Source organism: Asparagus officinalis, chromosome 7 (assembly GCF_001876935.1).
Source record: "Asparagus officinalis chromosome 7, Aspof.V1, whole genome shotgun sequence".
Classification (NCBI taxonomy): domain Eukaryota; kingdom Viridiplantae; phylum Streptophyta; class Magnoliopsida; order Asparagales; family Asparagaceae; genus Asparagus; species Asparagus officinalis.
Window position 1 is genome coordinate 37660864 of NC_033800.1, and position 13397 is coordinate 37674260.

The following is a 13397-nucleotide window of genomic DNA, read 5'->3' on the forward strand; positions in this document are numbered from 1 at the left end:
ATCAGGGATGATATCCAGGAATTGAAGCCAACACTTCTCGCTGGGGTACCTCGAGTTTTTGAAAGAATTCATCAAGGCATGAATAATTATCTTATATATATATATATATATAGAGAGAGAGAGACGTTATCCTTGTTCTTTTTGCTCATATTTCATGAATTTTGGTTTGTAGGTATACTGAAGGCAGTGTCAGAACTTTTACCACACAGAAGGATGATCTTCAATATGCTCTACAAATAGTAAGTTGGTTTCATAGAAGTACTAATTTCCTCATTTCTTCTAAAGTTTATTTTTATTTTCAGGGATGATTGAATTTAATTATTATATCAATTCTTGTTGCATGGCAGTAAATTATCCTGGATGCAATCAGGGTACGAGCAAAAGAAAGCTTCGCCATTGGCTGACTTGTTGGCATTTCGTAAGGTGAACTTAAATCTCTGACTTTGTATTCTTGTACAAATTACCTAGTACATTAATCATCCATGATGCAAAAAACAAACAAATCTCTTTAATTTTTATCTCGGTAAATTTGAAAATTTACGTTTGCTAAATTTTTATGTAGGTCAAGGCTAGGCTAGGAGGCCGTCTTCGTCTGATAGTATCTGGAGGAGCCCCATTGAGTAACGATATTGAGGAATTCTTGAGAGTTACTAGCTGCGCGTTGTTCGTCCAAGGCTATGGTAATGTATATAGCATTTTGCCTAAATCAGTAAATAAGATCTAAATTTATGCTCCTAAAAAAAGTACTGTCATGTACATAACTTTTGTTCATCAAGTTTTATGGAGATGAGCTGCAAAAGTGTATTAAAAAGTAGGGTTAAATGCGGATAAACCCCTTGTACTACCGCCAAAATAAACTAAATACCTTGTAGTTCTACTGCTGCAAATCGACCCCCTTAAACAGTTGTATTGTTGCAGATAGAGTGATAGACCCCTAGAGAGAAAATCTAATGTTTCTGGCAGACCACCTTAAAAGAGTCGAGAAAATTTCACTTAGGATGTCTATCTGCAACAATAGACCTACAAGGGTAGTAAGTTAAATTTGGCGAAATACATAGGGTCTATCCACAATTAACCCAAACTAGTACGATGTCGTAAGCTTTAAGTAGAGAACCTTTTTTTGTGAAATTGGTATAAACCCGTCGTTAATATATATAACAAAACTTTATTAAAGCTCTGGCAACATATCTTAGCATAATTGTGGACATATGCATATATCTTACACAAAAAATGAATACATAAATTCTGTTTCTATTTGTTCAGGACTTACAGAGACTTGTGGACTGAGCTCAGTCGGATTCCCTGATGATATGTCCTTAATAGGAACAGTTGGTGTTGCTTCAACATTCAGCGAAATTAGACTAGAAGAAGTCCCTGAAATGGGTTATGATCCATTAGCAACTCCGTCGCGTGGCGAAATATGTGTCAGAGGGAAGACTCTCTTCTCTGGATATCACAGGAATCCGGAGTTAACAGCAGAATCAATAAGAGATGGCTGGTTTCATACAGGTAAAAGAATAATAATTAAGAATGTAATTAACTTCACCATAATATGTTAAATTGCATGTTTCTTGTTTTAGGAGATATCGGGGAGATGAGCCCCGATGGAGTCTTAAAGATTATTGACAGGAAGAAGAACATATTTAAGCTATCACAAGGAGAGTATGTTGCAGCTGAATATCTGGAGAAAGTATATAGTTTCGCTCCTATAATTGAAGACGTAAGCCTCATGTTGTTTAAAGTTACACATTCAAAATGTTATGTTCGGTGATTGGTAAAAACTTCTGTTATTTTTTCTTAGATTTGGGTATATGGGGATAGCTATCGTTCCATGTTAGTTGCAGTGGTGGCTCCCCATGAAGATAACACTAAGAAATGGGCAGCCATGAATGGTTACAAGGGTTCATTCGCTGATCTTTGCGCACTCGAGCAACTGAAACAGTGTATTCTTCAAGAGTTGAAGGCAATTTCTGACAAAAATAAGGTATCATCTTCAACCATTTGAGACACGGTAGTGAAAACAAAATTTCACAACAATGAGTTCTGATACAGCTACGAGGATTCGAACAAATCAGAGGGGTTGTCGTGGACCCTCAGCCTTTTGACACTGAGAGAGATCTTGTAACTCCTACAATGAAGAAGAAAAGAGCCCAATTGTTGAAATACTATCAGGTGAATTTTATACATTTAAGCAAACAGGCTGCATTTTCTTTTTTCAATAAGCTTAATCAAAATATGTTCCATGCTAAAACAGGCGGACATCGAAAAGCTTTACAAGAATCTTGCTGAAGGTAGAAAATGAGCTGTGGAGGTATCGTTGAGATGTGTTGTTCCACAGTACTTTCTTCAAGATGCAGTAAGCATGGTTGTTGTATTTATAGTTGTTGATTGTGATTGTCTTGTGCTAAGATATTTCAAAAGAGTTTGAAGTAAAGACATGAGGGAGATTCAGATAAGCTTCCTGCTTCAAGAGAACACTGTATCTGACAATTTGTTTTCTATTCTCTGAGCAACATAATATTACTGAGTAAAAGTTGTATTTGTGCAACTTCTGCACCAATTGTATTATCTCAAGGAAAAAAAATTGAACAAAAAGCTACAGGAAGAAGAAAACAAACAGTTTTAGGAGGGATAAAATACAAAATACAGAAGTATAGTAATTACGTTATTCAAAATGCAGGATGTCGAAAAGATGGAAAGGCGACACAAAATGAAACTGTATTTCCCATCAAACTTCACCAATACTCATGCTATTATGAGAATAGAGTTTTTCTTCGTTCTGCTATTATCAGAAAACAGTTTCCCTATCTAATCATAAATCAGAGAAAACTAAAAGGCATAGTTTAAAATTTTACCTCGAAGTTCGGTCTTCCAATACATTATGAAGCAGTATCTCATCTTCCTGGTGATATAAAGGGCTATCGGTGGATATCTCTCTTAATTTAACTCGGCATACGGATAACAAGCCTTCATGAATCCAGAATGCATGTGAATTTTTGATGACTTATGGGACAAATCATGTCCAGTCAGATCTTCTACTTTTATGACTCAAAAACTATTCACAACCGCTTTAACTGCCAATAGAATGTTATCCGGTTCGAGCTCCTCGCAGTGGGAGCACATGCACATTGAGTGTATAATGCTACAAAAGACTTCTAAGATTTGAAACCAAAATGCTTCGTCCCACATAGAGAAAAGGCGACGATCAAAAGCAATCAATCTGTTTTTGTTAGCATAGCATGAAGGCATTCCATCAAATCATTAGCCTAGTGCATCTGTCCAGACAGAGAAATATTCCACAGTGCCTTGTATCTCATAGGTTGACAACTATCGCCAAGTTTGACACTTTCCTGATATACAACAATTGCAGTTACTTTGAACATAACAGGGAAGCATAAACTCAGCTGCAATCCATCTCATGAGCATCAAAAAATGAGACGTTCCTGTAAATCGTCTCAGTTTACAATCCCACAAAAGAATTATATAATCATGGGCAGCAAAAATTGAAAGGAGCTTTCATGCGCCTCCCTTCCTCCCTTGCTACTCATCATAGTCACTCTTCTCATCATTTTATCTGGACTGTCACTCGAGTACTGCAGGCTAGGATCAACTGTGATTTAGGCAAAAGGAATTCACACCAAATTCTATAGTTGGATTTGGCCGCAAGTGGGGTTCCTATGATCCAACACCTGAAAGAGGTAGAAAATCAAACAGTAAGAAGACTCCAGCAGTCTTGCTTCACATTTCTAAGCATTAAAAACCCCTTGGAACAAGAAACAGGAAAAAAAAGTATATTAATAAACAATAAGCAAACACAGAAGACATAGGTATACTACTTTACAAGCCATCAAGAAGTATACTATTTGGGGTTGCTACAAAGTTTTTTCCGCCCAAATATATGTGATTCCTTTTTAGTGAGGCGTGAGATTTCAAAGTTGCATTGTGGGGAGTTCTTCAAACATTTAGGGTACTCAACAAACTGAAATAAAAATGGGAATTGGCACATTTTAATTTATGTTAAAATCTTTATTGGCTCTGACGTAGGTACACGAATACAATATTCCAACACAATGGAAAACAGATATTGTGCCTAGCACGTGCATGACACGTGTTCCAACAATGAACAGCTCATGTTTGAAGTTATTGGGCCAACTGAGTTTAAACTGATGAGGCAATAACCGTAATATCCATTTCTATTATTGCAACCAATACAAATTCTTTATGATTCAATCTGAAACAGTTAGAAAAAATATTAAGAATTTTAACACAAAGCTCTGGAAAAGTATAGTATTTTTGTGAAAATCCAAAGGTGACATGATAAACTACAAATTTTCATAAGTGCAGCAAATCAAACTTCCTCAAGTTTTTTAACAGAACATAAACAAAATGGATCTTAATCTTTACCAGCAAGTTGTTCAATCATTTTCTCCCTTTGATTCTAAGGAAAGTGATCTGTTGCTGGATAGTTTGCAGCCCATTCATACTCTTAATTCTCAAACTAATCCACCACATAAAGGTGGATGTTTAGTTTTAGATGTAAGATGTTCAGAAATTTTGTTTTTTATCAGCATACTGTAAAAGGTTGTCTCCGCAGAAAAAAGGACAGCAGTCATGAAAATGTAGAAAAACTACCCTCTCTACAGTGGTTGTATTTTGATAATGTCCCCAAAGCTGTTTTCTTCCCCTCGAATTCCACGTCATATTAGACTAGAGGAGGGAGACTAATGTTCGAATCAGGATAGCCTGTGAAAGAATAAATAAGGAAAGAAGCATGAGCAAGTGAAACAGAGTCTAATCATGTGATAAGTTGATAGATATATAGCCAGATATAAATCCATTTGCACTGCAGAGCTCTTACTGTCTTACACAAAGGAGTTCTATTCTTTGGCGAGGCGGATTAAATATAATCAAATTTCAGTAGAGTTCATATACCAATTCGACAAAAGATACGCAAAATTGGTGAACTAGGAATAAATGGTCACTATAAAGAATCATTTTATATAGTACCTCTCTAGCGTAAATATCAAATATAAGCAATCAAGTTGATAGATGCTACTTAACTGTTCCATCACGCTGGGCGGGGTGGGGTGGTGGTGCTCAAGAAAGAAAACTCGAGATTACAGTACCCAACATTGCATTGATGAACTGCTACAACCAAGAAATTTATTCATAAATTGTTTCCAATAAAAGGTTGGCATTGTCAAATTGTTCATGAGCTAAGTAATAATATCACAGATGTAACAATAGTGGATCAAATCATGCCAACACAAGACGCATGGGCAAAACAATGGAAATTTTAAGAAACAACTGGATTACGTAGGTTACGAAGAAACATAGGTATAGCAACTTATACTACATGTGCATACAGTATAGTAAATACCAAAACCCTGGAGCCCTGGAGATTAGGAAGTTTGTTAAAAGTAGAACTAAATAACAACAAAACCTAAATGTAATACATAGCATATGATCTAGTTATGAAACCGAAAAAAATAAAGACATTTGAAAATCAGATGCAGTATGTGGCCTACAACAAGCTTATGATGCCCGACATATGTTTGCAAGGTTCTTACATTATGCTAAAATTATATTCTATTTTTCTCTTTGTACGTGTGTCAAAGCAAAATATGATATCAAGGTAGTTAAACCTCACCATTAAAAGTTTCCTCAAAGCCAAAACGGGTCAAACATCTTTTTTGCTAGATCCAACACTGTTCAGCATGTCCAACATAAGTGTAGTGCAAAGTTGTGCAAAGTTGGTGTCAGACCCACGCTGGAGTCTCCATGTGTCCTATATGGCAACACTAACAGCTGCATTTCGGATGGAAACAGCCTAGCTACAAAGTCATGACAATACTGCTTTACTTTTTTTTCTTTGTTTCATGAGCACGACATGGTCGCGTCCAGGGTTAATAAATATCAAAGAGAAACCATGATCATGGTTGAAGTATTATTACATAGACTTGGTTGCTTCCCCTGTACAGCCAGCAAGAGCTTCTTCTGTCCTCTTCATATTCATATTAAAGTAAACAACTGTTCCCTACATTTACAACTTCATTTTCAGCTAGTCAGTATCCACATGATTTTCATATGCAAACTTCTTCAAGCGTTTTAGTACACCAGATATTTTGGCTAGACAAAAGAATATTAACCACTTATTATTCTTATTGTAAAAGTAAGACACAATTTTCTTTTCTTGAAAAAAGGAAAGGGAAAAAAGACGCTCAATAGATGGTTCACACTGTTGACCAAACTAGATCAATCTCATTAACCGTATAACATGCGAAAGAGCAATTTCCACTTTCTCCTTCTTGCATTTTGGTATATGGCAACTACTGGGGTTGTAACTGCAGCTACAAGCAACTGAGATAATTTGTGTCAGTTACAGCGTTTGTTTGACTGTGGATTATAAATACAGTTGCAACTATAATTACAACTGTAGTTGCAAACAGGACCTCTGGTTGCAGCTTAAGACTCCTGTAGATTTGGATGTAAATGACAGTTACAACCCTTTAAAGTCACAAAAGATCAAATCATAACTCCAATTGCAACGAAACTCCAATATAAGTCCAAAACACATGACATCCCAAAACAAACACTTACAACTACAACTGCAACTATAAATTGCAAAATTTTAAAACTAAACCAAGCAACTGCAAGTACATCTGCATGTCAGAGAGTTGCATGCGATTGGCATTCACGTCGCAATTATAGTCGCAATGAACCTAACAGTCCCTTAACTATCATCTTAGGCTAAAGTTAAAAAAAAGCTTAGGCTAAAGTAAAAAAATAAAAATAAAAATAAAAAACAAGCTCCAAGAATAATAAATCTGAAAAAACATAATAAGTCTGGTTACCAGCTTATAATTTCTGCCCTCCTCGGTAGAATTCATTTTCCTTGAGATGATGTCCACATTAAGATGCGCGCATTAAGAATACACATACCCTTGTTGACCAAGCTAATAATCTGCAACATCGGTTTGTAACAATCATTATCAAAGAGATCCACCAGAAGGAACTTGGATCAGAAATACATATCACATGGATTTAAAATTAGTATTCTGCTAAAAGAGAAGTATCTGGCTATCTGCACATTGATTCTAAATTCCAAAGATTCTTTGTTGTTCTTTCATAAAAAAACTGCCATCAGAATATATCTGTTTCTCTCCATCGTCCAGTATATCGTCTAGTGACTGAACTGCCACAGAACAACTCGTATTCCTGAAAACACCGTGCACCAGAGCATTCCACGTGGCAACATTTGGGACAATACTTTCATTCAACATCTTTAGAAGATACACCATAGCATCCTCCAACCTATGCTGATCAGAGAGACCAGAGATAAGAGTAGTATATGTGAAAACATCCCGGTAACCAATTTCATTAGCCATACTGCCTAAAATTTGTGCAGCATTTCTGACTTTTTTTGCCTTGCAATAAGCATGAACAATTAGGTTAAAAGTGATTGCATCAGGCTGAATTCCCTTAAGTATCATCTTACTCACAATGAGTAAAGCTTCATCAACGCCAGCAACCTGACAAAAGCCATGTATTATGGTGTTGTAAGTCACTGTAGTCAACTCAACCCCAGCTCCTAACATCTCATTCAATAATTGGAAGGCTTCTTCAAAGTTTCCTTCTCTGGAGAGACCATCAAGCAGTTGATTGTATGTTCTAGTGTTGGGTGGGCATCCGTGGTTTCTCATCTTATGTAATGTGTTCATTGCCCAGCCAACCTTTCCAGCATCACAAAGCCCTTTGATTAATGTGTTGAATGTTATTGTGTTTGGCGTGCATTTTTCTGACAACATATTATTTATAAGACTCTGAGCATGATCAAACATGGAACTCCTGCAAAAAACATCCACCATGGAAGTATATACAACAACATTGGGCTTACAGCCTTCGCTCATCATCCTGTTCCACATTGACGTCGCGCCTTTGTAGTCTCGTACTTTCGAGAAGCCATTGATGAGAGCACTGTAGGTTTTAACATTAGGACGACAATTGTTTGCTTCCATTTCATCAAAGGCAACTAGGGCCTTAGTCAGATTCCTGTTAGAGCAAAGACCGTGGATAAGAATATTATAAGCAATGAGATTAGGCATGCAACCTTCTTGAATCATTTGACCCCAAACATCAAGAGCTTCATGTACTCTACTCTCCTCAAAGAACCCTTTCATCAATGAAGAAAATGTAAAAATATTAGGACTGCAACCTCTTAAAAGCATTTGGCTCAAAACAGCGAGAGAGAGCTTTACATGCCCCATTTTGCATAAAACGTTAATTATGGTTGTGTAGGTAATCACATTGGGGCTTATTCCCTTATCCACCATTTCATCCACTAAAGAGAACACCTCTTTCATTCTCAATTCCCCAAATAAGCCATTTATCAGAGCATTATATGTCGCAACAGTAGGCTGAATTTTCATCACCAGCTCATTAGCTTCCTTCAGCATCCCAGCCCGACAAAGACTAGAAACTATTGTGCTGTAGCTAACCGAATCCGGACTATGGCCCTTATTTCCCATCTCCATTAGAAGTTTATAAGCAGCATCAATCCGATCATTTTGGCACAGAGCTTTAATAAGTATATTGTAAGTGAACACATTGGGCTCTATCCCATCTTTCTTCATATTACTATAGACCGGAGTGATCATATTAAACCTACTCTCCTTAAGCAATGCATCCAAAAGATGATTGTAAATCTTCACTGTAGGCTGACAACCCAGATCCTGAATCCGATAGAATGTTTTAAGGGCTTGTTCAGTCGATCCAGACCGAGCATAAGATTTTATGACATCGATAATTACGTATTCTGAACAAGGTATTCCTTCTAGCTTCATCTGCTGCATTAGGTACTGAACGATATCCATCTCATTAGCCTTAGTGAGCTTTTCGATCAAGGTGCCGTAAGTGAGTCGAGTGTGCTTAAACCCTTTTGAATCTGCTACGGATTTAAAATATTGCAAAGCAATGGGAATGCTCTTCTCATGCTTTAATCTATTCCAAACATCACCCTCTCTCAAAAGAGGGCTGTTGCAATTTTGTTCTTGTATTTGAGGGCGATCAGAGATCAAATTCAAGTTGAGGGTCATTTGCAAAGGAGGTTTTCGGGCCTTCAGTAATAACTGGCATCCCTCTTTCAAACACATGGGGGGAAAAACTACCAAAGATTTCAACTTTAAGAACTAAATCGACATAAAACCATTTGACCAAACGCAGGCGATAATTCTTCAACAGAAATTAGACGAAATGGAAAGCCCTAATCGAGTGACGAAACGCAAAATTAGATACAAAGATGATAATTTAATGTCAATACCTGCAGAAAAATCTTCAATTAGGAGTGGGGTTTGAGGATTTATTGAGAATTTCGAGATAGGGTTTAGGGTTTATAACCCACAAAGAGAAAGAGGAATTCAGCTCGAGCTCTGAGAGCGGAGCGCAGATGCCGATCGAGAAGAGTGAACCCGGGTTTTCTCTTCTAAAAACCAGACCCGCTTTGTTTTCTGTAGGAAAAACTACCCCCTCTAATTTTAGGGGCTCCGAACCACCTCCTAATTTAGCATGTTTGTTATATCCACTCCAAAGCAGTAATTTTGGGAGTGGGTTGCCGAAAATGCCCTTTTGATGTTGAGGGTGTTTCTGGAATGGACTTGGCCTGTTTTGGTTTGGGAGAAGGGCAATTTAGTCCTCACACACCCCCAAAGTTACTGTTTGGGAGTGTGAATAGTTGGACCCCTTTTTCGGCTTTAATTATGAAGTTACATGAAGGATTGTAGTAAAAAGCTTTTGCTTTCTTTGACATGGTAATGTAATTGGTCATAAGATGTACAAGAAGTCTTTGTAATTTTTTTGTCTAGTGCATCATGTCAATGTTACTTATGATTGAATACTTACTTTAGAGTTCTCAAAAGATTATAATAATCATAACTACAAAATTTTTCATTTCCATCATTGTAGTAATCATATCTTTTTGTTTTTTATTTTCTGTTATGGGGGTACAACTGTTTCCAAAAATATAATCTGATGAGTCGTCATCTCCATCCAGCCAAACAAGCCGACACCCTAGTGTCGACACGAGAAAAGGTGCTAATCGGCACGAGACATCCTGACCTCCCAGACGAGTCGACATCTCGACCGACGGGAGAGATAGCTAGAGATCAGCTAGCAGTCCGACTCAGCCGACCAGACGAGTCGACATTCATCAATGTCAACACGAAAGGTGGTACCAGTTTGCCCTCTCGTAGCAGGCAACTCGTCAAGAGCCTAGTCAACCTAGTCGAGTCGATACTCCTCCATGTCAGGATACGACACTTATGTGATATTGACCTTTGACACTTATATGGTTTCGGCGTGACTTTTGATTTAGTATTGAGATGGGTTGTTTCTTTTAGTTTATTATTCATGTATTAGACTTTGGGTTTTGTAATTAGGGATTTACAATGTGAGATAAAAGGTATATACATGAGGGTTTCCTTGTTTGGATTATTTCGCTCGACGTACCTATGCTAGTGTTGTAATTTTCCTAAATATTAAAACCCATTATTTGCTAGGAGTAATGATTTTAACTATTATGTAATAACTGTACTTGACCTCCCAGACGAGTCGACATCTCGACCGACGGGAGAGATAGCTAGAGATCAGCTAGCAGTCCGACTCAGCCGACCAGACGAGTCGACATTCATCAATGTCAACACGAAAGGTGGTACCAGTTTGCCCTCTCGTAGCAGGCAACTCGTCAAGAGCCTAGTCAACCTAGTCGAGTCGATACTCCTCCATGTCGACTCGAAAGACGGGACAAGACGTCACCCGACTCCATTCAGCCAGCGATCCTTGAGTCGTCACTACACTCAACGAGTCGACTCTCCTCGTGAGTCCTATCATGAGGGACATTACTTCTCAGCGAAGTTAAAAGATAACTTCGCCAGAGCTTATCCATACTGACAACCAAGTCATATCATGTCTACTCAAAAGACCACACGTCATCACGCTGCTTATTAGCTCACATCCCATCGATCACTCCTTAAATCGAGGAAGAAGTGATCTTTCTCCTATCGCCAGCCGACACATGTAGAGCAAAGGATGACTCACCTTCTAGCTCACACTTTGTTACCACCATTTGCATGGCCGAAATAACCAATTTACCATTGACATCTTCTTTATATATAGATGTTATTCGCCATAGCTAAATATTCGCAGTCTAAACTCTCCTCCTGACCTAAATCTCAGAGATCATCATCTCTAATGCACATAGCATAAGAACACATAGTTCTACTACTCCACTCAAGCTCAAGTTCATCAACTAACTTGATCGTCGGAGGTACCACGGGGGAATCACCAACCCGCCCTCTCACGACCTTCTTCTGTACAGATCATTCACTCTAACTCAGTGGCCAAGGCATAAAGTCAGGGAAGGAATCGGCCCCCTCCATCATCTTTTATCACTCCGTAACCATCCTATTCTAGATTATTTTGTATGATTTGAATATCAACAGTTTGGCACCCACTATGAGGCCCTCTTTCTTTTTTGAGAGAACATGTCTAGTTCTGAAGATAGAGCCAAGCGATCTCGTCCTAAAGGACCTCATCAGAACTATGCTACTCAAGCCCGGCTTGAATCGCCAGCTTATATGATTCATCAATCTTGCCAAGAGCAATTTGCTACTTTCACTAGTGGCTTGCTTCTCAGCTGGCTTCCACAGCCGTAACAAGCAAATTTTGTGTCTCATCGTTCAACTCGCCGATGTCTCTTTCCTCATCAGGAACTCACTATAAACCCCGAAAATTTGAATATAGTGTGATAAATAATTATAAATATGTTATATGATGAAAATAATGTATTTTTTATGTTTGAGTATGATAGGAATTGATTTGAGATCAATTCAATGCATATTTGTGAATATACGAGTGTAAATACACAAAACATGCACAAAGGCAAATAGTGAGAATCTGAGAATTTTGACCAGTTGAGAGTTTTTATATTTTTCACACTGATTTATTTAGAATATGGAAAAGTGTATAAGATCAAAGTTGTAGGTCTCTTCAAGAGCTTTCCAACGAATCTTAGATCACCTCATTCCGAGATCAGATGAGAAAGTTATAGCCTTTTCACCGAACCCCAGTCTGAGAATGACCCAGGACCCTGCGCAGTCGACCGCCGTGGTCGCTGCGGTCGACCGCGCAGCGAACCTGGTTCTGTCAGTTCTGTTTCGGGCGGGTTTTGTTTATACCAAACCCGATTGCTACCCTAAGTATATATACTCGTTTTGAAGCTCTCAGAACCCTCTATTGAACCCTAATAGCCCCAGCCCCCTTCTCTCTCTCCTCTCAAAACCCTAACTCGGATTTTGGCGTTTTTGGGGCGTTTCGAAGGATTTTCGGTGGAGTTTCGTTGCTCAGATTGAAGGAGGACCGTTCTCACTCGTTTTTGGGTGTTCATCAACCCCCTCAGGCTTGTGACATCTCACCCAGCCCTTCACCCACGTTTTTATGGGTTTTCTAATGATTTTATTAAGATTTGTTGAGCCTAAAATGCTAGTTTACATATAAGTATAGTTCTTGTAGCATATGATGCGAAAATCCAATATTTCAGTTTGAAAATAACCTCACCAAATGAATTTCTTTTCTGTAATAGATCCGGATCTGAAAAATTGTTTTTGAACTCTGAGTTTTGATGCAAGTTTACTGTTTTATAACTTTTAAATCATGTGTATAGAAGTTCACAAATCCTAGTGATGATTTTTGTTTTCATGCTAGATGTTATTATACGATGATTCATATGTATTAGAATGTGTAATATATTGTTTGGAAGCATGGGTGTATTGTTTGGATCGATTTCGAAGCAGAACAGAAATCTGGAAAAAGCTTCTGTTCATTTCGCGGTCGACCGCGTGTGACGCGACGGTCGACCGCTGGGCGTTCTGTCGAGCAGAATGTCTCTGCCCTATGCGCGGTCGACCGGAGTGGTTTCTGCGGTCGACCGCCGCACTGTTTGTGCATGTATTTATTTTGGTTGTGTATTTTATACGTCCGAGGGGTCGCCTCGATTATCTAACACTATATTGCAATGATAGTGACTTGTCTATACATGTGAGTTGACACTTTTGACACAAGTTTAAACCCGCACATTGAAACACGTACAAGATTGGGATATGTATATCTTTCCACATATGCTGGTGACAATTACACTTCTTTGTTCATAGTCCATGTGTTGAGCATACATTATTATTAATCCATGTGTTGGACTATAATCCATTGAAGTCCTCGTGTTGGACTATAATCCATTGAAGTCCTCGTGTTGGACTATAATCCATTGAAGTCCTCGTGTTGGACTATAATCCATTGAAGTCCTCGTGTTGGACTATAATCCATTGAAGTCCTCGTGTTGGACTATAATC

General features: G+C 38.2%; 2 protein-coding genes across 4 annotated transcripts in view; one reads left to right on the forward strand and one right to left on the reverse strand.

Annotated features, from left to right (window-relative positions):
* LOC109849798 (long chain acyl-CoA synthetase 1-like) overlaps window positions 1-2560 on the forward strand; it is a 7638-nt gene extending 5078 nt beyond the window's left edge. Inside the window, 9 exon segments of the mRNA XM_020419679.1 lie at window positions 1-76; window positions 173-239; window positions 348-423; window positions 563-680; window positions 1264-1509; window positions 1581-1720; window positions 1802-1984; window positions 2053-2172; window positions 2255-2560. The exon segment at window positions 1-76 is cut by the window's left edge and continues 21 nt beyond it. Coding sequence (XP_020275268.1) covers window positions 1-76; window positions 173-239; window positions 348-423; window positions 563-680; window positions 1264-1509; window positions 1581-1720; window positions 1802-1984; window positions 2053-2172; window positions 2255-2302 — 1074 coding nt within the window. The 3' untranslated portion in view covers window positions 2303-2560.
* On the reverse strand, window positions 1334-9509 carry LOC109849797 (pentatricopeptide repeat-containing protein At3g48810). Of its 3 annotated transcripts, XR_002249237.1 has the most exons (5): window positions 9320-9500; window positions 6855-6964; window positions 4633-4743; window positions 2856-3689; window positions 1334-1446 (listed from the first exon to the last, which is right to left on the reverse strand). XR_002249237.1 is itself a non-coding variant. In XM_020419677.1 (4 exons), exon 2 carries the CDS (start codon window positions 9150-9152, stop codon window positions 7098-7100), a length of 2055 nt encoding a protein of 684 aa, XP_020275266.1. In that variant the 5' UTR covers window positions 9153-9319; window positions 9401-9506; the 3' UTR covers window positions 3208-3689; window positions 4633-4743; window positions 6855-7097. The 3 variants fall into 3 exon arrangements, 2 of the variants coding, with proteins under 2 accessions (XP_020275266.1, XP_020275267.1); XM_020419677.1 differs by lacking the exon at window positions 1334-1446 and having other exon boundaries at window positions 3208-3689; window positions 6855-9319; window positions 9401-9506; XM_020419678.1 differs by lacking the exons at window positions 1334-1446; window positions 4633-4743 and having other exon boundaries at window positions 3208-3689; window positions 6855-9509.

Excerpts from the sequence above, each read along its gene's own strand:
- LOC109849797 (XM_020419678.1), bottom strand. The coding sequence starts at position 9,152 with ATGTGTTTGAAAGAGGGATGCCAGTTATTACTGAAGGCCCGAAAACCT.